This window comes from Paroedura picta, chromosome 6, assembly GCF_049243985.1.
Source record: "Paroedura picta isolate Pp20150507F chromosome 6, Ppicta_v3.0, whole genome shotgun sequence".
In the NCBI taxonomy this organism is placed as follows: Eukaryota; Metazoa; Chordata; class Lepidosauria; order Squamata; family Gekkonidae; genus Paroedura; species Paroedura picta.
The window spans coordinates 16262035-16288959 of NC_135374.1; the positions used below are offsets into that span (position 1 = coordinate 16262035).

At 46.1% G+C, this 26925-nt stretch overlaps 1 protein-coding gene across 3 annotated transcripts; it reads left to right on the forward strand.

Annotated features, from left to right (window-relative positions):
* The first annotated feature begins 1314 nt into the window (after positions 1-1314).
* Positions 1315-24665, forward strand: BIRC2 (baculoviral IAP repeat containing 2). Of its 3 annotated transcripts, none has more exons than XM_077341529.1 (9): positions 1315-1432; positions 11498-14319; positions 14437-14536; positions 15894-15972; positions 17972-18020; positions 18376-18618; positions 21434-21688; positions 22222-22263; positions 24126-24665. In XM_077341529.1, exons 2-9 carry the CDS (start codon positions 13428-13430, stop codon positions 24317-24319), a joined length of 1854 nt encoding a protein of 617 aa, XP_077197644.1. In that variant the 5' UTR covers positions 1315-1432; positions 11498-13427; the 3' UTR covers positions 24320-24665. The 3 variants fall into 3 exon arrangements, with proteins under 3 accessions (XP_077197644.1, XP_077197645.1, XP_077197643.1); XM_077341530.1 differs by having other exon boundaries at positions 1323-1432; positions 13338-14319; XM_077341528.1 differs by lacking the exon at positions 1315-1432 and adding an exon at positions 5732-5752 and having other exon boundaries at positions 13338-14319.
* The last annotated feature ends 2260 nt before the right edge of the window (positions 24666-26925 follow it).

A 26925-nucleotide genomic window follows, 5' to 3' on the forward strand; every position in this document is an offset into this window, starting at 1 on the left:
TCTGGTTGGTCTCTGTGGTTTGCCTTTTCTGCCAACATACGAAGTTTGGAGAACAGCAAACTGCATTGCAAATTAGAGTTGGTTTTTAGACACCCACTTTTCAATACCTGAAGAAGTCTCAAAGCAGTTTACAATCGCCTTCCCTTTCCTCTCCCCATAACTGACATCCTGCGAGAGGTGGGGCTGACTGTGACTAGCCCAACGTCACCCAGTTGGCTGCATGTAGAGAAGCAGGGAATCAAACCCAACTCTCCAGATTAGAGGCCACCGCTCTTAACCAGGATCCCAAGCTGGCAAAGTACCTTAACATGCCAATCCTGCGCAGTTGCTGGAATCAACAGGGGTAGGTTACCACAATTTTGCCCAGGATTGTCCTGCAAAGTCGGAAGCCTGTCCCTACAAGTGGACATAAGGCAAGGCTGCAAATTTACAGCCTCAAGCACCCTCGCCTTGAAAACAGTCGGGGAGATGGGAGGGGAAGAGATTGCACAATCAATCCCAAACTGAAATACGAGGAAGGTCTAAGTAGTTGTGAGGAGTCCGTTGAGGAGCCTGCGCTTACTTCCCCGGCACGATCCCCCGCTGCAGGAAAGGCCCAGCAAGTCTGAGCCCGGCGGCACCGTTAAGACCTGCTTTGTCCTGGCGCTTCAGGCCCACCTGAACCTTCCTCGCGAAAAGGACACGAAGGAGGAAGAGGAGGAGGAGGGGCGCGTCGGGGGGGGGGAGGAAGGAAAAGAAACGGTCCAAAAGCGATGTCGAAAGCATGGACTCGGGAGCACAAAGAGGGAGGCCGGCCTCGGCCTCTGGAAAGAAGGCCGGACTAAGAGCGGGAAGCCCAAGGCTCCTCCTCGCTAGGCGACCCCAATCTCTTAGCCTCCTGCCACGCCATGTCGACGCAAGCGAGGGAGGAAAGGCCCACTTGGGAGGCCAAAAACCGAAATCCGAGAAGGGGCCTGAGGAGGAAACCGGCCCGCTAAGCGAGGCGCGCCGACTTCTGCTAACCTCCCCGCTCGCTTCTCCGAACCGGAGCGGATATGACACGCCGAATGACAGGCGGGGGCGAGGAAACCTTACACAGAATTGTCTTTCCCCACACAAAAGGCAGCCCTGACGCACCTCCGCCTCCCCCGTCGCAGCCTTTTCTTCCCCCAATCTGAGGTAACAAAAGGCCGCCCTCACACACCTCCCCCGCTTCGGCTTCTCCCGCGCAGGCGCGGCGGGCAGCTTGGCGGTTACTCGCCCGCCAACGTTCCACGCCTCCCTCAACTGCTTTTCCAGATCGGCCAGTGGGAGGGGCCTGGGGGGGTTCCGTTCCAAGAGGCGGGGCTTCCGCTGCAAGAGGCGGCCTCGCCCTTCTCTAGTCGTCCGTGTGTATATAGGGGAGGCCGGCAGCCGCGGCAGGCCACGAGTCTCGTCCTGTCCGGCGGAGTTGGTAAGTGAATAGGCAGCGACGTGCGCGCGCGCGCGCGTTAGGGCGCGGGGGAGGGAGAAGTGGGCGGGGCTTTCTATTGCTGGGCAACTCCCGGAGGGGGAGCTCGTGGCGGTGGCTTCCCCTCCCCCCCTTCCCAGGCGTGTCGCTTTGTCTGGGCTGAGGCGTTGCCCTGTCAGCGGACTTGCCTTTTAGCTGCTTGCCAAATAAAACAAAATGGACTCGTGGTCTTCCAAAGGGTTTTTTTTTTCCAAGGGGAGGGCTGACTCCTCTTCCCCATGGGTGCTGCTAAAGCTAATCAAGGTTATAGGGACTGCTGCTTTAGGTGAACTTACGGCATTCAGGCTGCTTCCCCTAGGTTGGAATCTGTACAACAGCCCTGTGAGGCAGGCCAGCATTTGTGTGTGTCCCTCCCCCTGCTCGGCCCTTTTGAGTGGAAGTTGTGAACTTTGGGACCCTTTGCCTCGTGCAGGGTTGGCCAAACAGTGGTTCTGCACATGTCCGTGGACTACAATGACCATGAGCCCTTGCCCTAGGGGTTCTCAAACAAAGGCCTTTCACATCACATACTATTTGAATGTTTTCTTATAATGTGAAAAGCTGGCAGGGGCCCTGGGTAGCCACTGTTTGACCCCCCCCCCCAGTACATTGATATCCTGACTTTGAGGAGTATCCTGTTTATTTCCTGTCTACTCCCCCTGGGAGGGTGTGGTTCTCCATTGTAGCTCCACAGCTGCCCCAGTAGTAGTTAAGCTGAGAAAGATTTGACTGGCTGTCCCCATATTCAGTGCCAGCATGGTTAAAAGCAGTGGCCTCAACTCTGGGAGAACTGGGATTGATTCCCCACTCCTCCACCCAGATGGGTGACTTTGGGCCAGTCACAGTTCTCTCAGAGCTCTCTTGGACTCACTTACCTCACGAGTTGTCTGTTGTCGGGAAAGGACAGAAAGGTGATTGTAAGCCACTCATAGACTCCCTTGGGTAGTGAACTGTGTGGTATAAAGCCCAAGTCTTTGTTTTTTGCTGTTAGCTGCTTATGGAGAGTAAACTAGAAATATCCTAAGATCAAGTGACTTCTTGAATGCAGTGAGCTTTGAAAGTACTGGATCACAGTTCCTTCTCTGTGTTTCACAAACAAAACATTATATTCAACGCAAAAGTTTCTTTTAGGTGTTTTTTAAAATTCTGTTCTTCTCAACTAAAGGTTTCTTAATGCAGCAGAAAGGCTGCTGCATTATTTAATGTTTTAATGCCAGCACAAATGAAACCTTGCAGCAAGTCAAGATGATACAGGCCAAAGCTCTTGAGTTACCAGAAAAAGCTCTTATCTTGCAAATAGCTGTTGGGAGTTCTGCATCAGAGAAGGCCCTGGTTTATCTCACTTGTGAAATTCAGGGATCTTGTATTCCTAGTCTCTTGTATTCTAAAATTAAAGGATCTTATATTCAGAGCCTCTCATGGCAGGAAGTAACATGTTTTAAATTTTTTAAAAATGATGTGGGGCACCTTTATTTCACTGTGCTGAAGAGAGGCTGAGAAGTGTTACTGGGGGAACACAGCAGTTTCCTTAGGCATGGAAGCTGCTCCCTAAAGTGTGAGTACTAGAGAGTAAGCTGCATTGGCCTTGCTGGGATTGATTTTGGAGTAGACACGTTGAAGGTCTCTTTCATGCAGGGCTGATTCCCCATTGTGCTTTTGCCACTGCAAAGCAGCCTACATGGGGGAGATTTTCAGCATTTCCTTTCATGCCTGCTATCCCACTACAGGAGTGATTTTACATTTTTTTAAATTCAGCAGCTGGTATATTGCTATAGCATCACACCTACTGATTTTTTTTAAGGCACTGACAATTAGCCTGCTGCTGGCTGGGAGTAACAAGAAGGCGAAATCCCACCAGATGTGGACTCTTTCAAGAAAAAGTCTGTTCAGCCAGGTTTGAGGAACTGCAGAAGAGCAGAGTGGAAAACCCAGAAGGCTGATGATTGTGAGAGATCCGCTGGAGATCTCCTGCTATTACAGTTGGGTCTCCAGATGACTAAGATCAGTTCCCCTTTAGAAAATGTATGTTTGGAGGGTAGACTATGGCATTTTATACCCCACCCTCAGGCTTCATACCCAAAATCTCCAGGTATTTTCCAACCTAGAGCTAGCAACTCTAGTGATGATGCAGTTGTGGACCCCCCAAAAAACACACACACACACACACACACACTGCAGTTTGGAAGTAGAGGAATGCATTGCAAATTTTCCATGTGGACATAGTTGAAAATTGTGTTGCAAGGGTGCAGTCTTTTCCACAGTTATTTGGAGTTGTGAAACACTGGAAAGATATTGCACTAACCCAAGTGTCTCAGTACAGATGTGCCCAGTCATTTGTGGAAAGTGTCTCACAGCAGGCAACTTTTGTACAGAAAATGGTTCTTTTTAGTCTCACGTGGGCATGTGCTTTGGCAGGCAAGCTAATAAGAAATTGTTTCTTGCCTGGTACCTTTTGTGGATTGATAATGATCCTTATATGAATCCTTATATGAATGACCTCAGAACCTAAATCACCAAATGCATCAGTAGTAAAAAAAATACTTTTGGGGGACTAATCAGAATATAAAAGTTACTAAGAAAGCTTTCAAGTTGCTAATTTGGGATCCTTTGGTTGGTCCCCATCAAAGGTATCACACCATCAGTGTGCTTGCCTGTTTTTTAACAGATCAGTGTGCCTCCCTCCAGGCTTTGTCTGATGAAAATTAAGCTTCTCTTAAGACACCAAGTTTATGTCTTTGTTCTTATGGTGAAAAGCAGTATTCAAAATTAACAATAGTATATTCATCCCATTGTGAAAAGCTGGACAATAGCTAGAATAGAATGCCTATTGCTGCACTGTGATCTTCATTGTTTAGAATAGAATGATGGGATACAGGATGTTAAATATTTACAATAGCTTCAGTATCCGGGCTTGTGTTGCTTGATTAATTCCCTTCATCCTTAATGCAGAACTCTTCTTCTACATGTGTAAGAGCTTTCCCCCTTTTAAATTGGGCGTAAGACAGCCTGGGCCAGATAAAAGACTGTGGACTTGGAAAGCTTGCTCTGCTTGCCCAAGAAGTGATAGCTTGTGCCCTTATATATTTAATTCTGCTTTGAATATTAGCACCAGCAAGGATTGAACAGAGGATCAGACTATAATGGTACTGCAGTGTGGTATTCAGATATTTTTGGTCTTCAGGAGACTCTTTCCCCCACTGCTTTAGGCTTGTATTAGGTAGGATGAAACTATAGGCAGTTTCTATGAGATGGGATAGATTTCCGTGGAGGAAGGGCTCTCTTACTGGCGGAATGGATTCAGAGGATCCTACCTTGTGGGACAAGGCCCATAGCTCAGCAGTTGGGAACATCTCGGGTTCAACCTCCAGCATCTCCAGATTGCAAGTAGTAGTAACATGTTACAAGTAGTAACATGAAGGACCTCCCCCTGAGCCCCCGGAGTGCCATTGCTGGTGAGACCAGACAGTGCAAACTCTGATAGACCAATGGGCGGATTCAGCATATGGCAGCTTCATGTTCAACCCCATTGTCTTACAGATGGGTCTCCCCAACGACATTTGGGACGAGGACCTACTTGTTAAACCAGAAGGTGGTGTGTTAGCATAGGGTGCTGAACCATCTTCCCGGTGGTGGTGGTTGTCAGCCATTCAGTCATATCCAGTGGTTGGCAATCCCATGGCACAGCTACCGCCATGATCCCCAATCTTCCCAGTACCTGCCATTAACCTCCCTATAATCTTCCCAAGGGGCATTTCTTCCAGCTTCCAGTTTTTGAGAAGAGGGGAAGATAAAGTGACCTCAGGAGAGAGTCCGTAGAGGGTGCCAAGCTCACCTAATTTCCCCCCTTAACACACCTCGCTTACTGCTTTGGGAAAGGAGCAGACCGGGGTTTAAATAAAACTAGGTTGCCGTCATCAGACGCAGTCCAGCAGGCGCAGTTCTTTATCCCTCTGCGTGGCTACTGTGCATCCCCGAGCCCTTGCTGAAGACCAGGGGGCACATTCTGTGAGGCACATCTGTTTGCGTGCCCATGCGCACTCGGCGTCTCCATTGTTCCACGTGAACTGAGAGGACCGCCCACTCTCAGCTGCAGCTGTCATTGCGGGGAGAAGAGCGTGAGGCTAAATGGCCTGAGGGAAGGAGGCCTGGCGTTAGCTGACAAGCTTCCCAGAATTCATGGGTTTCCAGGAGTCTGCGAAACTAGATGAATATAAGCATCTAGTCTTCTGTTTTTATTTGCAACCAGGCGGTTCCTTCTGGGATGCCCTCAGGCAGGACATGAAGGTAACAGCATGTGCTTGAGTTTTGATTCGTTTCCTCCCAAGAAGTTGTCAATCTTATTGTAAAGCTATTTGAAGGAGAAGCCATTTCTGGATCTCGTGCAAGTAATTTCCTTAAGTTAACCAGGTATTCTTTTGAAGGTCTTCTGTCTGTTCTGAATGTTTTTCCGGTCATTTTTGTGGGGTGTTCGTTCTAGCAAAGCAGCCAGTTTCTCTCTCCCACCCCTGCTCCGCTAGTAACCTACCAGCCATACATCTGTAAATGTACGCCACAGTCAACTTTTTCATCTTTTCCCCCCTTCTCAAATTAAATTGGGTCCTTGATTATATCTGGTATATTTTAATAAGCAGAATGCTAGCTACCATGCTATTCTGTTAACACCTTCCTAAATACTGTGGTTGCACAGTTCATTTCTGTGATTTACCCTGTGACTATATTGTTAATCCTGTTTGCGTAGGCGCTGCACACATGCCTCATAGGTCACTGGACATTCTGTTCGTTGCTGGTAATGCTCCCACTCTCCCACCCACACCCACCCACTTAGTTCTCAAGTTTTCACATCAGGCTTTTGCCCACTTTTCTTTGGGTATTCTGGGATGGTTTTTAAAACCCCACTGCCCTTTTTGTTGTTGACATTTTGCAGCCAAGCTGTTTCCCCTTCTCCTTGCAGCTCGAGGCCAACGTGGTCTTTATTGTTAACTTGGGTTATTCCCTGCCACTCCCCACTGTTTATAGTAGTTCAGTTTCCACTCAGCAGGTCGGTGCATCTCTCTAACTGGGTGTCTGCAATTGTCTCTTGGCCCAAGGGAAGTGGTGTTAAAGGCAGAGTATCTTTGGAAAATTTACCTTCCCTCTGTTGATCCTCTGACCTTTTCTTCCTGCCCCAAGCAGAGCTATCTTTTATAGCGAGTTCTGGTAACTCACACAGGGAGGCTTGAGACGGTTTCTGGTTTGCCTTCCCCTTTAAGGGTGGGCGTGGGGCATTGGATCTTTCGATTCTCACAGCTTTATGGGACGTAAATAGTACCGTTATTTCAGGCATGCCAGAAAGCTGCTGCCACTGATCCAAAGTGCATTTCTTTTTAAAGGGCTGAGCGCTTTTGCTACGTATTCTTCGATATGTCATCATCTGAGGAAAGTTCAGCGCTTGGGTCTGTGCTGGCAGCCAAAGTGCACGGTAGTGTGGAAATGCTTTACTAAGCACAAGGGACTCGGAGGCAGGGGGCAGGGGGCGGGGGCTGAGTCAGCCCGATAAGCTATTTCTGTGGAAGTCTGCTTATGTCAGGCATGTAAAGTGCACTTCAGCAGTTTCCTACTGGCCAGCTGCTGGGATGGACTTTGTGTAGGGGCTGCCAACCGAGTTAGAGGTCTCTTAACCTGGGGCTTACTTGATTGCTGAAGCTGAACTACATGACACACGGGAATGTCCCAAGCATGACCAAACATTTGCAAGATCTTCCACTCAGATTAGGACAGCAATGCTGACGTGTATTTGAACCTTCCCCCAAGGCCACTTGCTTCCTGTCATGTCCCCATGTCAGTCTAAGGCAGGGGTCCCTCATCTTTTGGCACTCGGGGGCCGCATTAGCGTGCCCGGCGCCTCAAGAGGGACACATCTTAAACCAAAACGGAACAAAATGATTAACCTACTTATTTAGATCCAAAGTAAACAGAAGGAGCCATGGAGACCAAAACAAACAATGTTGCTATTATCTTTTGTGCAAGAAAAGGACAGGATGAACAGCAGTAGATGGTGCCTCTTGAGGCAGAAAGAACAGCATGGGTCTGAGGGAAAATGACCCCAGGGTGATAGCAGCAGACATGCAGGTTGGAAGGCCTCATAGAAAGAGGTTGGGGGCCACATGCAGCCCACGGGCCTCAGGTTGGGGCTGATCTAAGGCATTTGTCCAGGGCTGGAGGAGGGTTCCTCCTTCCCCTTCGTTCCTGTTTACATTTTGCTTCGCTGCAAGAGGCGAGAGGTATCGCTGTGTTCTCCTTTGAAATGTTAAAAAATCTTTGTAGTGACTCGGAGCAGAAGGCCTGCTGGGGAGATCATCCAGTCCGGCTGTCCCCAGTTCAAACGCTTTCTCCTGAGAACCCGGTTTCTGGCCTGGACTGTAGGAGCAGGAGCCCAAACCTATATATAATCCCCTAGGTCCTTTGTTCAAATCTTCCAGGGTCATCTAGTCCAACCCCCTGCAGAATGCAGGAAAATCATAGGTACCTGCCCACCACAGTAACCCCAATTCAATGCTCAGATGATGCCCCCCTCCCCACAAATAACCAGAATCCCTGGCCAGTCTGGTCAGGAGGAAATTCGGCTTCCAACACCAAGGTGGGAATCAGCATTTTCCTCGGCATGCAAGAAATGGCCGCAAGAGCCAAACATGGGACACAACTCCTACTCTCCAATAACTTAAAAAGGTAAAGGTATCCCCTGTGCAAGCACCGAGTCATGTCTGACCCTTGGGGTGACGCCCTCTAGCGTTTTCATGGCAGACTCAATACGGGGTGGTTTGCCAGTGCCTTCCCCAATAACTTACAATCTGCTTAAAATCACAGAATCAACCAGGCTTCTGCTTAAAAAGTTCCAAAGGAGAATCCACCAACTCCCGAGCAAGCCTGTTCCTCTGAGGAACCACTCTGTCAGGAACTTCTTCCGGATGTTTAGCTGGATCCTTGCTCGTCTTGGGGTTGCTTCCATCTGATATTTAGAAATTTATAGAATCATAGAGTTGGAAGGGGCCACACAGGCCATCTAGTCCAACCCCCTGCTCAACGCAGGATCAGCCCTAAGCATCCTAAAGCATCCAAGAAAAGTGTGTATCCAACCTTTGCTTGAAGACTGCCAGTGAGGGGGAGCTCACCACCTCCTTAGGCAGCCTATTCCACTGCTGAACTACTCTGACTGTGAAATTTTTTTTCCTGATTTAAAATATATTTGAGCCACCTGTGAAGTTTTAAGAAGGCATTTGTTCTTCCCACTGTGAAGAAATGTTTGCTCATGCATGCCATGTTCTAACTGGTGATAAATTTTCACATTAAGTTTCCATAAGAATAAGGGTGGGGTGGGGGGAATTAATAGAATTTTAAAAGTACTGAATGTTTAACCTGGAAACAACATGCACTGAAATATTTAACACTTGTAATTGTGCTCATATGTTTGTTGCCAAAGCAGTGACCTGTTTTTCATGGCGTAGCAAATGAGCTAAAACCAGTTTAGTGGCTGGGGTGCTATATTAAAGCCATTTCCTGCTTACCTTCTGGCCAGGTTGATAATCCTACTGTTCTTAAAGACCTGTGAGCATTGCCTTCCGTGGGCCTACACACTCCAGACTGCCTTTACCAAATTGCCTAATGGTGAAACTTCCCCCATGAGTAATTTATCTTGTAGCATGTTCAATGTGCCAATATAAGGATGTGGAATCTGAGGCCCTTTCGACATATACAGTCCCCTTTGTCTTTTGGATTGGTTCAGTTGTGTGGAGAATTACACCACCATCTCTTAACTGTTTGAATTGTGTGTCTCTGGGTGAAGGCTTGGGCTTTTGCTGTTGAGTGCGCTAGCTGGGCCATTGAAAGTGAAGGTAACTTGCGCACTTTGGTGTTAAAGATACCAGAGGAACTGTGCATGTTGCATGTTTGCCCTCTTGGATGTAACTGCAATGTCATTTTGAGGCTGAAGATATACTCAGCCTCTGTTGTAACACTTTATCTCGGGGGTAGTCAAACTGCTGCCCTCCAGATGTCCATGGACTGCAATTGTAGTCTATGGACATCTGGATGGCCGCAGTTTGACTACCCCTGCTATCTGCTTGGTCTGTCCGCCTTAGACTCAAGGCGGATCACATAATACCACCCCATAAACCCCCATAAAATCCCCCTTGAAACCTTGAAACTATAAACATCACCAACACAAGATGGTAGACAGCAAAAATCTTCCAGCCTCCACACAACTGTCCATGAAGGGATTCATCAGATGGAATAGTGTAGCCCATTTGATCAACTAACTTGGCCTCAACCGAAGACCTGGCAGAAGAGCTTCGTTTAACAGGCCCTGTGGAACTTTGACAGCTCTGTCAGGGTCCTCAGCTCTCCTGGGAGCCCATTCCACCAGGTTGGGGCCAGGATTAAGAAGGCCCTGACTCAAGTTGAGGCCAGTCGTATCCCACTAGGGCCAGGGACCACTAACAGATTAGTACCCGCAGAATGAAGAGACCTGCAGGGAGCATAAGCAGACAAGCAGTCCCTCAGATAGGCAGGGCCCAAGCCACGTATGGCGTTACTGTATATTGCTCTATAAGCTATTGAGGGCTTACCTGTGATCCAGTTTATGTGGTGTGGGCTCATAGATTTTGTACCTCCTTTCTGTATGGTTGCCCATACTTCTAATTACTACCGAATGTGGGATGAACCCTGTGTTATTTTGGGAAGGCTGCAGGCAGAATGCACAACCTTTGGCACAACCTCTTGTATTATGGCTTGGGTTAATGTTGAGGAATTTTGCATGTCTTATAGTAGAGGTTAGAGAGAGAGAATTGTGACTGAGAACAGAATTCATGAATTGTCTTATTTTTTAATTTTTTTTTTTTTAGTGGCCAAACTGTGGTTCTCCAGAGTACAATTACCATGGAGTGTGCTGGCAGGGCCTCATGGGAATTGTAGTCCATGGTCATCTGAGGAGCCGCAGTTTGGCCTCCTCTGTTATAGAGAAAGGGATTTTCCACATTCTCATTTCCTTTGCTTCCATGTTCCTGCTTTGTTCCCTGTTGTGGTCTATTATGTCTCTTTATGTCCAGCTTACATCCCTGCAGATTTAACCCGCAGCACAATACTGAATTGACCACTAGAGAGAGTTAACAAACCTGAAGCAGAAAGCCCCTCTTAAAGGAGACAGGAACACACAAGCAAGGGAAACATGAATGCAGGGAAGACCAGAGACTGTATTCTTACAGCGGCCATGTAAGAAATAAACAAGGGCTTTGCTCAATTTGCAAAATACTAACAAAAATGGCCTTTTCTGTGCTTAAAGTTCCAGTGTCTATTGAGTTAATTAAATATATATATATATATATATATTAACACCTCTCGGACTGATTGGATCTGTATATACTGAATGTTGACACCCATGATAGCTCAAAAGTGTCACAAAATAATCAGGTAGCCTTGTGTCAGAAACCGCTTTCCCTTGTTTCTGGGGTAAAATTGGGCCGCGAGTCAGAGGACAGGCGTGTGCAGTGGACCAGGAAAGGTTAAAACCAGCAGCAAAAGGCAAGGCAAGCAAAGGCATAACGGCAGACTGGCCTCGGCGCTTGGGTACTGATAATGGCCAGCAATGGGGTTGACTTGACATTCCTACTTTATATTTAACGACGGAGGCATGGCTGTGCAAAGCTTTGCAAACTGGACCTGTTTGTACATGTTACAGTGACATTAATATTGATTTGTTGATGTTTTTACTGTCGGCACGCCTAAATATTAACTTAAACCACGGGTCTGAGTAAATAAGCGTTGTGTTGTACAATCAGATGCAGGTCTCTACTGAGTCCCTGGTAACAAGATGCATAGATACATTTGTTTGTTCGTGTCACCAGTATAACAACATGAGATGCAGCTTAAACTTCATTATCCTTCACAGGGGTCTAAATTGAGCCACACTCTCACATTTTGAGAAACGGCGGGCGTGTACCCAATGTACTACTTCTGTTGTCTTGCAGGACGCTGACCCATCTTTCTCTTTCCACACAGGTCTTAATAACCTGAAAAAAAGGATTGTGCTTGTCACACTCGATATTTACGTTTCCTCTTGGTGAACCCCACATTGCAATATGGCTGCCTAAAGCCCCTTGGAAGGGCGTCTGAAGCCTGGGAGGTCGTTTTGTGCATAAAGACACAATATTTCCCCCCGCTAGTAATAAACATGACCTGCCATTTTAGCTTAGTTATTAATGGATGCATAAGGAGGAAGTTCCGCTGTCCAAAGCCCCATAATTATGTTAACTGCAGTGGTAGCCCAATAATATTAAAGCAGCCAGGTTAAAACTGTACCACTTAAGTAAGACTTCACTGGCAGTGTGTTGAAAGAGAATGGTCAAAAGTCCGTTTGGACCTTGATGGTATCCAGACCAAGTTTGCATCGGTTTGTAGAGATTATGCAGCAGAGCTTTATTGAAAGGTTTGGGTGAAAGCCAGTTTGGTGTAGTGGTTAGGAGTGCGGACTTCTAATCTGGCATGCCGGGTTCGATTCTGCACTCCCCCACATGCAGCCAGCTGGGTGACCCTGGGCTCGCCACAGCACTGATAAAACCGTTCTGATTGAGCAGTGATATCAGGGCTCTCACCTCACAGGGTGTCTGTTGTGGGGAGAGGAAAGGGAATGCGAATGTAAACTGCTTTGAGCCCCCTTTGGGTAGAGAAAAGTGGCATATAAGAACCAACTCTTCTTCTTCTGATGATGATGATGATGAGAAAACCTCGGGGAACAGTAGTCTTCTCTGGGGGAATTACTAAAAATACCAGGGGTTTTACTCATGTTTTTGCATGTCTTAGGGAGACATGCAAACACATAGGTTTTAAGTTCCTCTGAGGCTGGAGTAACTTCCTTTAGCCTAAGCCAGGATACTGCCCAGCATTCTCTACAGCAGGGGTCTCCAGCCTTTTGAAGTCTATGGACCTATTTGAAATTCTGGGACGAATGTGGTGGGCACAGCACTAAATGGCTGCCAGTCAGAGACTTTGCTGGGCAAAAGCCCCACTAGGCCCCACCCACCACTTCCTAGAAACACTTGTCAGGTGATAGAAAAGGTGAAGGCGGATGCCATGGTGCCCATGGGCCCCACATTGGGGTCCCCTGCTCTACAGTATGCGGTAATGATTGTCCAGAGTTTTGGGCAGAGAAATACCTGCTACCTGAGGCCTGATTTAAATTGATGCTGGCTGTGGATTGTGGGTGGCGGAATATCCTTTCTGCACAGGTTTTGCTTGGCCCCCACAGGATTAGCATTTGGACAGAAGCGGAAGACTTGAGTCATTTAGGCTTTCTGGCAGCCAGACGTAGTTATAATCTTGGTTAGATGTAGGTTTTAACTGTTTGCCTTGATGTATTTTTAAAACCCTTGTGACAACCTTGGGGGAATTCAGGAGAGAAATAGACTAGAACGGTCTTAAGGAAAAAATGTTTTTGGCCCTTTTATAGAAATTAATAGTTCAGTCCCCTTGAAAGCCCCTTGACTTTGAATGGATTTAGGAGGGTGACCATGTACTGTCAGTTTTGGGGTCCCGCCCTAAACGGGCTTACTGGCCCATTCATTGATTTCAGTGAAATCTGGGCCTCAAGTCGCCATGCTTAAGACAACAGCGGTAATTTCCAGCCCATCCCTTTTAAAAAATTATTTTGAGACTTCTTCCCCTTCCCCTCTGGTATGAATGATGAATTCATGTCTAGCAAGGAGCTGGGAAACACAGTAGGATCAGGAACAAGGAACTGTTGAAAGAGAACTAACTTACATAATTGATAACACAAAAAGTACATTTGAAAGCGAATGGGGTTTTTCAAAGAAGGATTTTCCATGTGATCTTTCACTTTCAGGTTCTTTTTTTCTTTTACCATGGCCTGGAAGTTTGCACAAAACCACCTCCCAGGCTTCAGACTCGTCCCCTCCTCCCATCATATTTCATTATGAATATAGTGGAAAGCAGCCCATTTCTGTCTAAACTGAAGGGCGGCAGCAGAAGCAGCAGCAGCAGCAGCAGCAACGAGAGTGACCTGAGGTATGACTTATCATGTGAACTCTACCGGATCTCTACTTTTTCGACTTTCCCCCTGAATGTTCCAGTGTCCGAAAGGAGCCTTGCCCGTGCCGGTTTCTACTACACTGGTCTGAAAGACAAAGTGAAGTGTTTTAGTTGCGGCTTGATGCTGGACAACTGGAAGAAAGGGGACAGCGCTGTGGACAAGCACAAGCAATTCTATCCAAGCTGCAGCCTCGTTCAGAGCCTGGCGTCCGCAAACAGTCTCAGCTCTTCGTTTCATTCTGCCTTCTCGCCTCCAGTGACCTCCATGGGTGCCAAGATGGACGTAGAAAGGAAAACGCCGAGTTTGGATCAAGGCGGCTATTTCAGTGGGCGCTACTCAAGCTTCCCCCAGGATCCAGTGACATCCAGGGCCGTGGAAGACTTGTCCTGTTTCAGGCCCAAATCTTTCAATCGCTCCATGAAGACAGAAGAGGCTAGGCGGCGAACTTTCCAGGGATGGCCCTTGACGTTTCTGGCACCTTCTGAGCTGGCCAAAGCTGGGTTTTATTACATTGGCCATGCAGATAGGGTAGCTTGTTTTGCCTGTGGGGGCCAGTTGGGCAACTGGGATCCAGAGGATAATGCCATGTCAGAACATCAGAGACACTTTCCCAATTGCCCTTTTGTGAAAAATCTGTATGGAGACCTGCCCAATTTCTCCGTCGCTAACCTGAGTATGCAAAGCCACGGTGCCCGGGTCGGCACGTTCACCAGCTGGCCAGTGACAATTCCAGTTCCACCACAGCAGCTTGCAGACGCCGGCTTCTATTACGTAGGCAAGGAAATTTAATCTTTCTTAATGACTTGGGCTCTGGGAAATTCTCAAGATTTCATCAATGACTTCTCAGTGCCTGGTTATTTATCTCCTTTGTAACTTTCTTTTTAATTTAAAGGCTGCAATGACGACGTCAAATGTTTCTGCTGTGACGGTGGACTCAGGTGCTGGGAGTCTGGGGACGATCCCTGGGTGGAGCACGCAAAATGGTTTCCAAGGTACTTAAAATAATTCTCGATTTTTTGTTTGCCTTTCACGTGGAGACTCAAGGCAGACTGCATTCAGCTCAGGCAGCAAGATGGGACATCCAGTGCAATAGGAGTTGGGTTGCAGGCATTTGAAACCAAGCAGAAATCTGAAAGGGAGCTTAAATGGAACATAAGCATTGCTGGGACATGTTAAATCTGGGTAGTCAAACGGCGGCCCTCCAGATGTCCATGGACTACAATTCCCATGAGCCCCTGCCAGGGAATCCTGGCAGGGGCTCGTGGGAATTGTAGTCCATGGACATCTGGAGGGCCGCCGTTTGACTACCCCTGTGTTAAATGATCAGGATTCATGGCTCTTGGTTGGGAAATACCTGGAGATTTTGGGGGTGGAGCCTGGGAAGGGCAGAGTTTGGGGAGGGGAGGGATCTCAGGAGGGTATAATGCCGTACAATCCATCCTCCAAAGCAGCCATTTTCTCTTGTTGCCACCTGGAGGTTCGCAACATTACCAGCTATGCAGAAATTACATAATAGGACTGTACTAACAGCAACAAGCATTGCATACTGTATACAGTAATAAAATCCACAGTCTCTAATCTTTTATCAAAGGATCTTTTAGAAGCATTTCACTAAAATACAGTCTTCATTAGGGATGATCAAGATCATGCAAACATGATCGAGATCGTGCAAACGGAAGATCGAGATGAATTTTGGTTGGTTTGTAGTTCAAAGTTTGGAAATTGAGGAGTTTCTACAAGCTTGCAAGAATTTTAGTGAAGAGCAGAAAGCAGGGGTTTAACTGGCTTTTTGAAGGGAGCAGAAAGCAAGGCTTTAAATGGCTTGAAGACATTTAAACCTCTGCTATCTGCTGTTTACTAAAAACAGCTGAGCAACAGGGAGCAGAAAGAAAGGGTTTAAATGTCTCTGAGCCATTTAAACTTCTGCTGCCTTCGAAAAGCAGTGGGAAACCGAAAGCAGGGGTTGCAAACTCCTACAAACCGATTTGGTTCATGAACTAACCTCCCAGTTCTTATTGTTTCATGGTTTGACCACAAACCAAAACAAACTGCAAACATGTGGCTCATGCTCATCCCCAGCCCTAATTACATGTGACAAGAAGTCCCCCTAAATAATTCAATTTTGCCTAGTTTGCAGTAAAGATTTGCACGGGCAGTTAATATAGTACTCTGCTGTGGCTGGCAACACAATTAAATGCTTTTAGAGGGTTTGTAAACTTCTCACAATAGACAGGTGGAACTAGTTATGCTTAACCATGATGCATCTGAGTCTGCCTGTGGGTGTACCTGAGAAAATTAGCCATCCATCTAATGTATTGACATTGAAACACGGTACCTTTTCTCTTCCAGATGCGAGTACCTGCTTCATGTGAAAGGGCAAGGCTTTGTCCATCAGGTTCAAGAAAGATACCCTCGCCTTCTTGAACAGGTATTAAAATGATAATTAAATCAGAGCCCAGTAGCACCTTTAAGACCAACCAAGATTTACTCAAGGCGTGAGCTTTCAAGTGCAAGCACTCTTCGTCAGACTAAGAACTGACCATCATAACAATATAGGAATATATAAGCAAAATGTACTTGAAAGCTCATGCCTTGAATAAATCATTGTTGGTCTTAAATGTACTACTGGACTCTGATTTTATTGTGCTTCTTCAGACCAGCTACTTCAGGTATTAAAATGGTTTGTTTGTGGTGTCTGCTCTATATAGCTCTTAAGTTTGTCTGTGCACAAGACCTGTTAGGGGTTTCTGGAAATAGAGTTTTGGTTGTAAGGGCCAAACTGTCCTCGTGAAAAAGTCCAAGGACTCTGTGTCCATTCAGAGAGTATCTGATCCTTCTGGTGACGCAGTGCCAGCTAAATCCCTTTCCTGTCATAAGGCAATTGAGAGGGATTACCCAAGATGCTTCTAATCATATGACTGGATGTTCTTGCAAAACAATCTGCTTGATGATTTCTTAAACAGCGTGGTTGTTTTACGCTTAAAAATGTTCATCAGTGTCGCATGATCAGGGCGTTGCACTGTGTGGTTTTTGTCACGAGCAGCTGTGTCGACATTAACCTGTCTTCCAGCTTAGAATGACATACTCTGGAGTTAAAGAGTCCGGTCCTGCCTTTTCATTAAAATGTTCAAGGCAGCTATGAATCTTCAAAAAGCGTATTAAATTATGCTGAGTAAGTGTCCCCATTGGGGTGTTCTCACCAACACCTTTTCTTGTGCCCATCAAGTGTTGTTAGAAGGTAAAGGTGCAAGCACAGGGTCATGTCTGACCCTTGGGGTGACGCCCTCTAGCGTTTTCATGGCAGACTCAATACGGGGTGGTTTGCCAGTGCCTTCCCGAGTCATTTTACCCCCCAGCAAGCTGGGTACTCATTTTACCGACCTCGGAAGGATGGAAGGCTGAGTCAACCTTGAGCCGGCTGCTGGGATTGAACGCCCAGCCTCATGGGCTGAGCTTTCAGACTGCATGTCTGCTGCCTTACCACTCTGCGCCACAAGTGGCTCTTGTTAGAAGGTAGGCGGGACCAGAAGGGGGCTTTTGCCCAGCAACAGTTCTGATTGGCCATTGGAAATTTGACTGGCTCTGTGGGTTTTTAAGTACATGCTTTGGCAGCAGCTGCCACCCTACCCAAAAGGACTGAAAGTAGCATTTTGTGGCTAGTTTGGCTGTGCCCACCACACTGTATGAGAATTCCAGAAGTGCCTTCAGACTCAAAAAGATTTGGGCACCCCTGCAGGACAAAGTTTTAAAAATGAGGTTTGCCCTTTCCCTCTGACACTAGCATGGCACAGTGCTTGCTTATTTTTGTTCTGTTTTTTACCTTTTTCTCCTGCATTTTCACTTGTATCTTCTTGGAGCAGTTTCCAATAAAACATTCAGCAACAAGTTCTTCAATACAATAGATCTCAACATTAAAGCAGCATTAGCTGACATGGATTGGCTACTGCAGGGATGGGAGATGGGTGGGGTTCCCTGGCCCTGCCCTGGGGCAACTGTTGCCCTATCAAGTTCTCAGCTGGCTTGATGCAAAATTGTGATGTTTTCTTCTCTAGCAGTGCTTGGAGTGGGGCTGAGATGGGGGCCAGGGTTTCATTGGTTGTACCAGCCTAGTGCTTCCTTCTTTCTGAGGGTTTTCACAGAAGGAAGGGATTTTTGTCAGCAGAGAACAACTACCTTGCATCTCTCCACTGGCCCCCTCACCTTTCAGCTCAAATACTTCCCCCGGCCCTCCAATCCCATGAAAATTCTCTGGTGGATGTGAGCCAGTATCTTAAATAGGGGCCTTGTCTTAGTATTTCATGGCTTGCCTGCATAGATGCTGAAGATGAGGGTTTGAACTTTTAGCAAATTTGGTAGGTCTCTGAAAAAGATGAATCCATTTAAGATAATTGTTTGTTTAAAGAGCGCCTCTCTTTTATGTTTTGTAGCTGTTGTCCACTTCAGACATACCTGTGTTTGAAAACGCCGATCCGCCAGGTAGGTGTTTTAACTTGCATAACTATGGTTGCCAGCTCCGAGGTATTTGGGAAATATCTGGAGATTGTGGATGATAAGGGTGGAATTCGGGAGTGGAGGGACTTCAGTGGGGTGTAATGCCACAGGAGTCCTCCTTCCAAAGTGGCCATTTTCTCCAGGTGAACTGATCTCCTGTCACCACCTGGAGGTTGGCAACCCTATGCATGATGAGAAAGTGGAGTCTTTGTATGTCATAATGCTGCTCATTAAAAGGTTGTAAAGTGTTTTGGTACTCCCAGTCCACTTTTGCCAGCCAAACTCATGATGATTTAACATCTGAATTGGTAATTGTATGCATTTTTTTCTCTTTGCGTAGTCATCCATTTTGAACCCGGAGAAAACCCTTCAGAAGATGTGGTCATGATGAAGAACCCGGTGGTGGAAGCTGCCTTGGAGATGGGATTCAGCAGAAGACTTATTAAGCAGACCATTCAAAGCAAAATCCTAAGAACCGGAGACACCTACAAGACAGTATGTGACCTTGTGTCCGATCTTGTTGCCGCAGAAGATGAAAGCAAGGAAGAAGAAAAGGAAGTACAGTTGGAGGAAGTGACGTCAGGTAATAAGAGCGAAGGTGACTCTGTGTTTCCTGTGTCGGCCCCTTCTCTCCCTGCCAATGTGATGGACAATTAAATCAAGTGGCTCTGACCAAAATTCTTCTTTTGAAAGTTTCCCCTTCCATTCTGAGGTTCTGTTCTGTGGGTTTCTGGGAGTCATGAAGAATCCAGAAACGTTCATTTCTGTAATAACTCCCCCTCCCAAATTAGAGAATATAAAAGTTTTTCACAATCAGAGGAGTTCAGCAGGGAATAGGCTGCCTACAGAGGTGGTGAGCGTCTCCTCACTGGCAGTCCTCAAGCGGTGGCTGGACAGATGCTTGATGCTTTAGGCTGATCCTGCATTGAGCAGCAGGTTGGACTAGGTGGGCCTGTATGACACCTTACAACTATTAAATACAACTATTAAATACAGAAGTTACATTTTTTTCTGGTGTTAATCTAGTTGTCCTTATTATCTCCATTTTCAATATGACCATCTTAGTGAGATTAGGGGTGATACAATCCCAAAGGTGTTACATCTGTGGAACCTTTAAGTATTTGAAAGGTTGTCATTTGGAGGAGGGCAGGATGCTGTTCCCATTGGCTGCAAAGGACACACAGTAATGGGTTTAAACTACAAGTACAACGATATAGGCTAGATATCAGGAAAAAATTTTCACAGTCAGAGTAGTTCAGCAGTGGAATAGGCTGCCTAAGGAGGTGGTGAGCTCCCCCTCACTGGCAGTCTTCAAGCAAAGGTTGGATACACACTTTTCTTGGATGCTTTAGGATGCTTAGGGCTGATCCTGCGTAGAGCAGGGGGTTGGACTAGATGGCCTGTATGGCCCCTTTCAACTCTATGATTCTATGATTCTCTTCCCCATGAGGTTTCCCTGACACTTTTAGCCTCCATTGAAGCATGAAATAAAGGCTGGGTTGTAACATTTGGTCAGGCAGGTTGGTTTTACAGATTGACCTGGTCCTCCTAACTGCTGCCAGGCAGATTGCTTGATGTTGAGGTTGTAATTGCTGTCCTGCAGTTCACTTGCTAGAAAAGCAACTTGCTTAACTCTGTATTTTAGGCGTTTTGACTGTTGCAGTTGTTCATTCAATTTTAGCTTAGTACAACACATTTTAAAAAAATTCTTTGAGTTCCCCGGAACGATCTGGGAAAGCACGTTAGAAAAGTTGTTATTATTTGGAAACTCCCTTTGCTAACCTGATGTGGCATTTGTAATAGCTGCTTTAGTGTTCACATCCGTCACCACAGGGAAGATGTTGTCTGGGCACCAGTTTAACCAGAATGCTTCCTTTCCAAATGTGGGCCATGGGAAAGCAAGGCCTCTAGAACAAATAACTACCAAGCATAAATGGGTGCTAGAGGTGAGGTTGGTAATTGACTTTTCTTCCAGCATTCTGTGCCCATACCTCTATAATGTTTCTGTAATGCCATGGTGCTATAAATCAGAGAGGACCCCCCCCCCCAAAAAAAAACCTAGATAGAAGTTAAGCCTCTTTATGCAAATTAATCGCACTGTATAATCCTAATAGACATAGTTGATAGATCCCAGTATGTCAGATTCCTTAACGTCTTGGTTTAATTTTGAACTGTATTCTAAGGTAAGTCAATAACCATGGCATTGTGTGCCTGTGTGTGTTGTATTACACTTGCTGACATGGAGTCATGCTTTTCCCCCCCAAGATGCTCTCGGCCCAATCTGATACCCATTTACTCCAAACTGAATGCCACAAAGTTCCGTTATAGCCCTGGACAGGATTTGGAACTAACAGAGTAGTCAAAAATTTACCGACAGTTAAACATTGACTGTTCTATAGCTCTAACTGGATGGAATAAAATCATTTAAGCCATGCAGAAGCCTGCTGGCAGTGACCCCAGGATAAGGGGCTGGAGGGGCAGGACCATCCTCTGTATCTTCTGGTCAGCAGGACCTTGCACTGTAGTTTATTTTCCAAGTTTTTGCCCTGAAAGTAAAATAGTTGTGACATCTGATAATACCTGTTTTTTCACAGTTGGCTAAGACATATGTGCCTTAAACCAGGGGTAGTCAACCTGTGGCCCTCCAGATGTCCAGGGACTACAATTCCCATGAGCCCCTGCCAGCATTTGCTGGCAGGGGCTCATGGGAATTGTAGTCCATGAACATCTGGAGGGCCACAGGTTGACTACCCCTGCCTTAAACAGCAACAACCTCAGTTGTATTTAGTAACACAGTCAAAGAAAGATTGTCCAAGAGAACTTGGGTGCACATTAAAAACAGGAAATGTACTAAATAAGGTTATTCTGCACTGACAAAACGTGCATAACTTTCTTGTTTTTAAAGTAATAAACTTTAGGAAAGAAATGTGGCTGGCTTCAGTTTTCACCCTCAAATTTTTTGTTGAAAAGGAGGGATAGGTCCCTAAATTTCAAAATTCTTCTCGACTCCACAAAGACAAAAGGAGCCCCAGTACATAGCTACTGTAGAATCAGACAGCCCAGCAGGAACTGTGTATGGCGAGATTATTATAAATATATAAGACAACACAAAGAACTTTCCCAAACAACATCGTTGTCAAATAGTATCAGAGTAGTAACCAGCCATGGCTAAACAATACAATAATGAAAGTAATTAAAAAATGATTGAAAAGCTGGCAAAGGCTTGTTCTTTGGCTAAATGCCTCCTTCAAAGAATCATTTGCTGAAAGCAAAACAAGTCTGAAAGCAAAACTGGCTGCAAAGGCTAAAATAAAAATCATTGTAATTACTGCAGAGAGACTTAAGAAACAAGCAAAGAGGCCTGAAATTAAGTTCATCTCTTCACTGTTGTGTTTCAGATGATCTGTCCTTAATCCAAAAGTTCCGGATGGCGTTGTTTCAGCGCTTAACGTGCGTGCTTCCTATCCTGGAAAAGTTACTGACTTCTAAAGTCATAACCGAGTTTGAAAGCAACGTCATCAAGCAGAAAACGCAGACATCCCTGCAAGCGAGAGAACTGATTGATACCATCTTGGTGAAAGGAAACGCAGCTGCCAACATATTCAGAAACTGTTTACAGGAATTTGATCCTCTGTTATACAAAGATCTGTTTGGTGAGTGTGCTGGCAGACTCCTGACTTGCCCCTTCTTTGGGACTGGGCTATCTCCTGCAGATGAGAGAAGCATGTTTCTTGTATTATTGTTTTTCTTCTTGAAGGTGGTATATTGGATGCAGTTTAAGGAACATAGCCCACCCTTTCCCAACTTATTTACATTTGAGAAACCTCTGAAACATTCTTTAGTCTTTGAGAAACCCCAGATGTGGCACAATCACGCAGAATATAGTTGGGAAACAGAGCTGTGTACAAGCTCATCCAAGGCCACTATCCTCCCCACCCCTTGAGCCCCATCATTGGTCATTTTGGGAGGCATGGGGGGGGGACAGGTAGACATGACCATCTATGCTCATATCACGAGATAAATGTTTAAGAAATTTTTAAAATACATTAAAAAATTAACTCCCACCCATTCAGGAAACCCTGGTTGAGATAGCCTGGCTGAAAGAAGGCTTAATACTTTGGACTGATTGAAACAGTTGATCTCTTTCCTTGACTGACCAAGGTTCTGTTATTTGTTTTTTTATTAGTGGAGAAGAATGTGCCGTACGTACCAATAGAAGATACATCAGGTAAATACGTAATTCATTAATTTCAATCTGGGTAGTATTCTGGCGAGAGTATTGTTTGTGCATAAAAGAGAGGAAAGGATGGCAATACTATTTGGGGAAGTGTGTAAGATGAGTAACTGAGTCGTTTTCTGTTGGAGAGATGAAACCTGTGCTTCATTTTCGTATGGACATTACATACCTGGTAGGGGGAAGGAGAAAGAACTCCCCTTTCTTCTCTTAGGTCGCAATGCAAGACAGAGGGGTGGATCCAGACTAAATTTTCTTAAGCAAGATGCTTTTGTCTGTGGAACGGAAAGCTCCTGCCCTTTACCTTCAGCTGTAGCCCACTGATCTCCCTCCAGATTCTGCTAGTTTGGGACAGGGGGGGCCCTCAGGACATCACGGAAGGTAAACTGGGCCTCTGTAGCAGGAAATTACCTTGCCCCTTGCATTAGTAGAACATTTAGTCTGGATCCAACATGGAGAGAAGCCCATTATAGAGTTTCCATCTAAGTGCTAAGTGGGCTGGAGAGACAGAAGGAATTTTTCTTCCAGAACTGCACTAAGCAAGGTCCTAAACCAGTCTTCCTTTCTACGTTAAGCAACTGACTGTGGCCTGATACAGGAGAGTTTTTATGGCTTGCTAGGTTGACTTCTGTCCCATCTCCAATAATGGACTGTCATTACAAGAAGGTACCCTATTGCTCATGCACTACTGCGAAAGCCTTGCTCATGCGCTACTGCGAAAGCTGATAACACTGGAGCAGTATTTATGGAATGCCTCTTCAGAGGTGAGATTTAGAGATCGTCCCATCTATAGGTGGAAGGGCAGGTGCATCAGCAGGAGAAAAAAACGGAGAGACTGTTGGTTGGGCTGGATTCAGAGATGACTTTGGCTGTTACACATCTTTTTTCATCTATCCCACCAAGCAGAAAATGGTTTTCAGCCTCGATTCCACAGATTCTAACATGGCACTGCTCTAAGCCTTATCAGTTAAGTGGGTGGCATCACTGAAGTATTTATTTTTTCAAACACAGTAATGTCCATATGAATATGAAACAAAGATATTGTCTCTAATGGGAATTACTCGGTTACCCGTCTTGTGCTTTACATCAGGGGTAGTCAACCTGTGGTCCGCTGGATGTCAATAGACTACAATTCCCATGAGCCCCTGACAGCATTTGCTAGCAAGGGCTCCTGGGAATTGTAGTCCATGAACATCTGGAGGACCACAGGTTGACTACCCCTCCCTTACAGGAAGCTGCAGAAAGCAGAAGTACAGTTTTATACCTGCTTGGTGTAGTGGTTAAGAACTTGTGCCTCTAATCTGGAGAGCCAGGTTTTCTTTCCCACACGCCTTTCACATGCAGGGTGACCTTGGATCAGTCCCAGTTCTCTCATAGCCCTCTCAGCTTCACCTACCTCACAGGGTGCCTGTTGTGGGGAGAGGAAAGGAAGGCGATTGTAAGCTGCTTTGAGACTCCCATCTGGTAGTGAAAAGCGGGGTATAAAACCCAACTCTTCTTTTTGAGTTTCTTTACAACCTGTATAGCAACCTTTAGTCTTGTTCTGAGTTTGCAGCATCGCTGAAATAAAATTATTAACAAGTATGGGTGTATCTTCGGTTGCATATACTGGGAAATCTCAAAACGGGCCTGATGTTGGGAGAGTCCTCCTTTGGTCTGTTATAATATCTTGCCTTGTTTTAGTGGATGCAAGAGGGGAATAAGGGATCAGTGTGTATGTTTTGAGGAATTAAGCTGATCGATCCTATTTCTTGTTCTTCTGCGTGACTTTGATGTGTAACTGTTCGGAAAGGCGGTACATCTTGACAGTGTATTCTGGCCACTTCACCTATAATGAGCAGATTCTTCCTTTGTAGGGCTGCCCATGGAAGAACAATTGAGACGTCTGCAGGAAGAGAGAACTTGCAAAGTCTGTATGGACAAGGAAGTATCCATCGTCTTCATCCCATGTGGTCATTTAGTGGTGTGTAAAGAGTGTGCACCATCCCTTAGGAAATGCCCTATCTGCAGGGGTACAATCAAGGGTACAGTTCGGACATTTCTTTCATGAGGCGCTGAAAGAGGCACCTGCTCTAGTTGCAATAACCAGTCCAGAAGAGATACAGAAGAGATACAGAATCCCTGTGCTATGTTGCAAGGAATTATAGGCTCACCTTTTGGAGCATATGCTTCTGCAGTAGAATTCCAGTTCAAGCGGCTGCCCTCCAGTATGCGCTCTAGTCCAAAATACCTGCACAAAGGTATCTGTATCTTAACCAAACTCAATGCAAGCTGAAGCATCTAAGCAACTGCTTGGACTTTCTGTTCATATTTATATTATTTTTGTAAAACTGCTTTTGAATTTCTGTTCATATTTATATTCTTTGAATAAGACTGTTGGTGAGTCACTAACTTTGCATGGGAGTGTTGTTGTTTTTTTTTTTAAAGAGATCTAGCTTTTTTAGTTTACCTGAACAATACACAAGCTCCCAGATAATCTGTGCAGCAAAACTACTGGAATTCACCCCCCTCCCCCAAGATGTATATTAGTGACTTAGAAAATGTCCTTTTGGAACCTGGTATGAAGAAAATTTTGATTGGGTGTGAACTGGTTCACAAGCCAAAATTTAGCATGAATGTGGCTCGGTTGGAGCCCCCAAACTGAGGTTTGGGGAAGGCGTCTTTCCCGAAAATTTGCTGGACTTTTGTCCAGTTTGGCTGTTCAGGCCATTTAAGCCTAATAGTGGGGCAGGTCTGCCTGTAAGCTGTTAGGTTTAAATGGCTGCGAGCCATTACACCCATCTGTTTGGCTGCCCACCAGTTCACTCCCCCAACATCTTACACTACACATGTGCTTGCTTTGATGGAGTTCTTTCCTTTGTGGAGTTTCGATTCAGTTCACCTTCTTGGAACTCCAGAAATCTTACTGAGGATTTCTATATATGAAAGTTGGCTTAGGGATAAATTACGGTATGAAGATCATTGCAGGACCTTTTTCATCCACCCTTAAGCACCTGGGAAGATCAACCCACTGGGTTGCAGCACTGGCTGGTGACCCAATGCTGGGATAATCAGTGGCTCTTGAGAGCAGGAGACGGCAGGGGGTGGGGGTGGGGAGACCAATGGATACAGGAAGAGCCAGCATCTGTCTTGGAACTCCTCCCCCAAAGGTGGCACTTGGGCTAAAAACTTTGCCTAACCCTGTTTGAGGTGGTCATGAGCTTAGACTTTAATATTAAAAACAGCGGTACATGTTTCAAGAACATAATTAGCAGATGTCTGATTGTTGTTAGGTGCGAAGTCGTGTCCGACCCATCGCGACCCCATGGACAATGATCCTCCAGGCCTTCCTGTCCTCTACCATTCCCTGGAGTCCAATTAAATTTGTACCGACTGCTTCAGTGACTCCATCCATCCACCTCATTCTCTGTCGTCCCCTTCTTCTTTTGCCCTCGATCGCTCCCAGCATTAGGCTCTTCTCCAGGGAGTCCTTCCTTCTCATGAGGTGGCCAAAGTATTTGAGTTTCATCATCAGGATCTGGCCTTCTACGATGTCTGATAGCATCAGTAAAAGCACATATTCTGCCTTGGAAAGTCAAAGGACAAACTCACTTTTAACCTTAACTTGGCACAGTGCCATAGATTGTATAAGTAAATGATTCTGAACTGCTCTGGCTGCAGTCCTCCTGTGCTCCAACCTATCCATAGCTTCTAGAAAGTATTTGTTTCCCCCCCTTGATATTCTCACACCCTTCATAATTGGGTAACATGTGAACTTATACCCATATGTTTTACCTCCCAGTGCGTACTCTTCTATACTATTACTTACTAGGGGGAAAGCCCATTTTATTTAAAAAAATGAGTGCTAGGCCCCCTCCCCGGAGAAACCTTTGTGGGGCAAAGGCTTCCTGGGGCCTGGCAGTACCGTGGCCAGATGTGCCTCGCTCCCTGCCCCCCCTGTGGTGGGCGCCACCCGCCGTGGGGAGACCATGGCCGGTGAGTTGGGGACGCGGCAGGCCCGGTCTTCGCGGCGCGGTGAAGGCTTTGTGTCCCCGGCGTCACGTGGCCGCCCTCCCCATGGACTGTGGCTCATGGGCAGGAAAGGAGCAGGGCCGCTGCGTCTTCGATGCGGCGTCCCTGCTCCTTTCCCCAGTGCGAAGGGACCCCGGCCGCCGGACTTACCTGCGGAGAAGCCTCTTCCCTTGGCACAGCGACACTCAGAGGGGCCAATCAGGAGCTGCTTTGCGGTTCCTGATTGGCCCCTCTGAGTTTTTATCACGGACTCGGCACGCCCCTTCTCCTCCCCTTTACCCATAGCCCTTTATTTATACCGCTCTGCAGGAGCGGTTTAAAGATGGCGTGACAGTCTTAAATTGCCTTGGCTGCTGAAGTACCCTTAACGTGGTCCAATGAAGATTTATGAACCTTTTCATACGAAGCCTGCAAGAACATTCCTGTCTTCGTTCCTTTGGACAAAAAGCAAACCTTCCAGTGGAAATAAAATGCACAGAACACGCTGCAGTATTCCCTTATTCTTCCTTAGCAGAATTCTAGAACTATCCAGTGCTGCCATCTAGAGAAGACTCTCCCTGCATCACATGTTCACATGTAATAGCCTTTTCTAAAGGCTTTATGAAAGGTATCTTAGCTATTCAGAGTATGTTGGTGAGTTCAGAA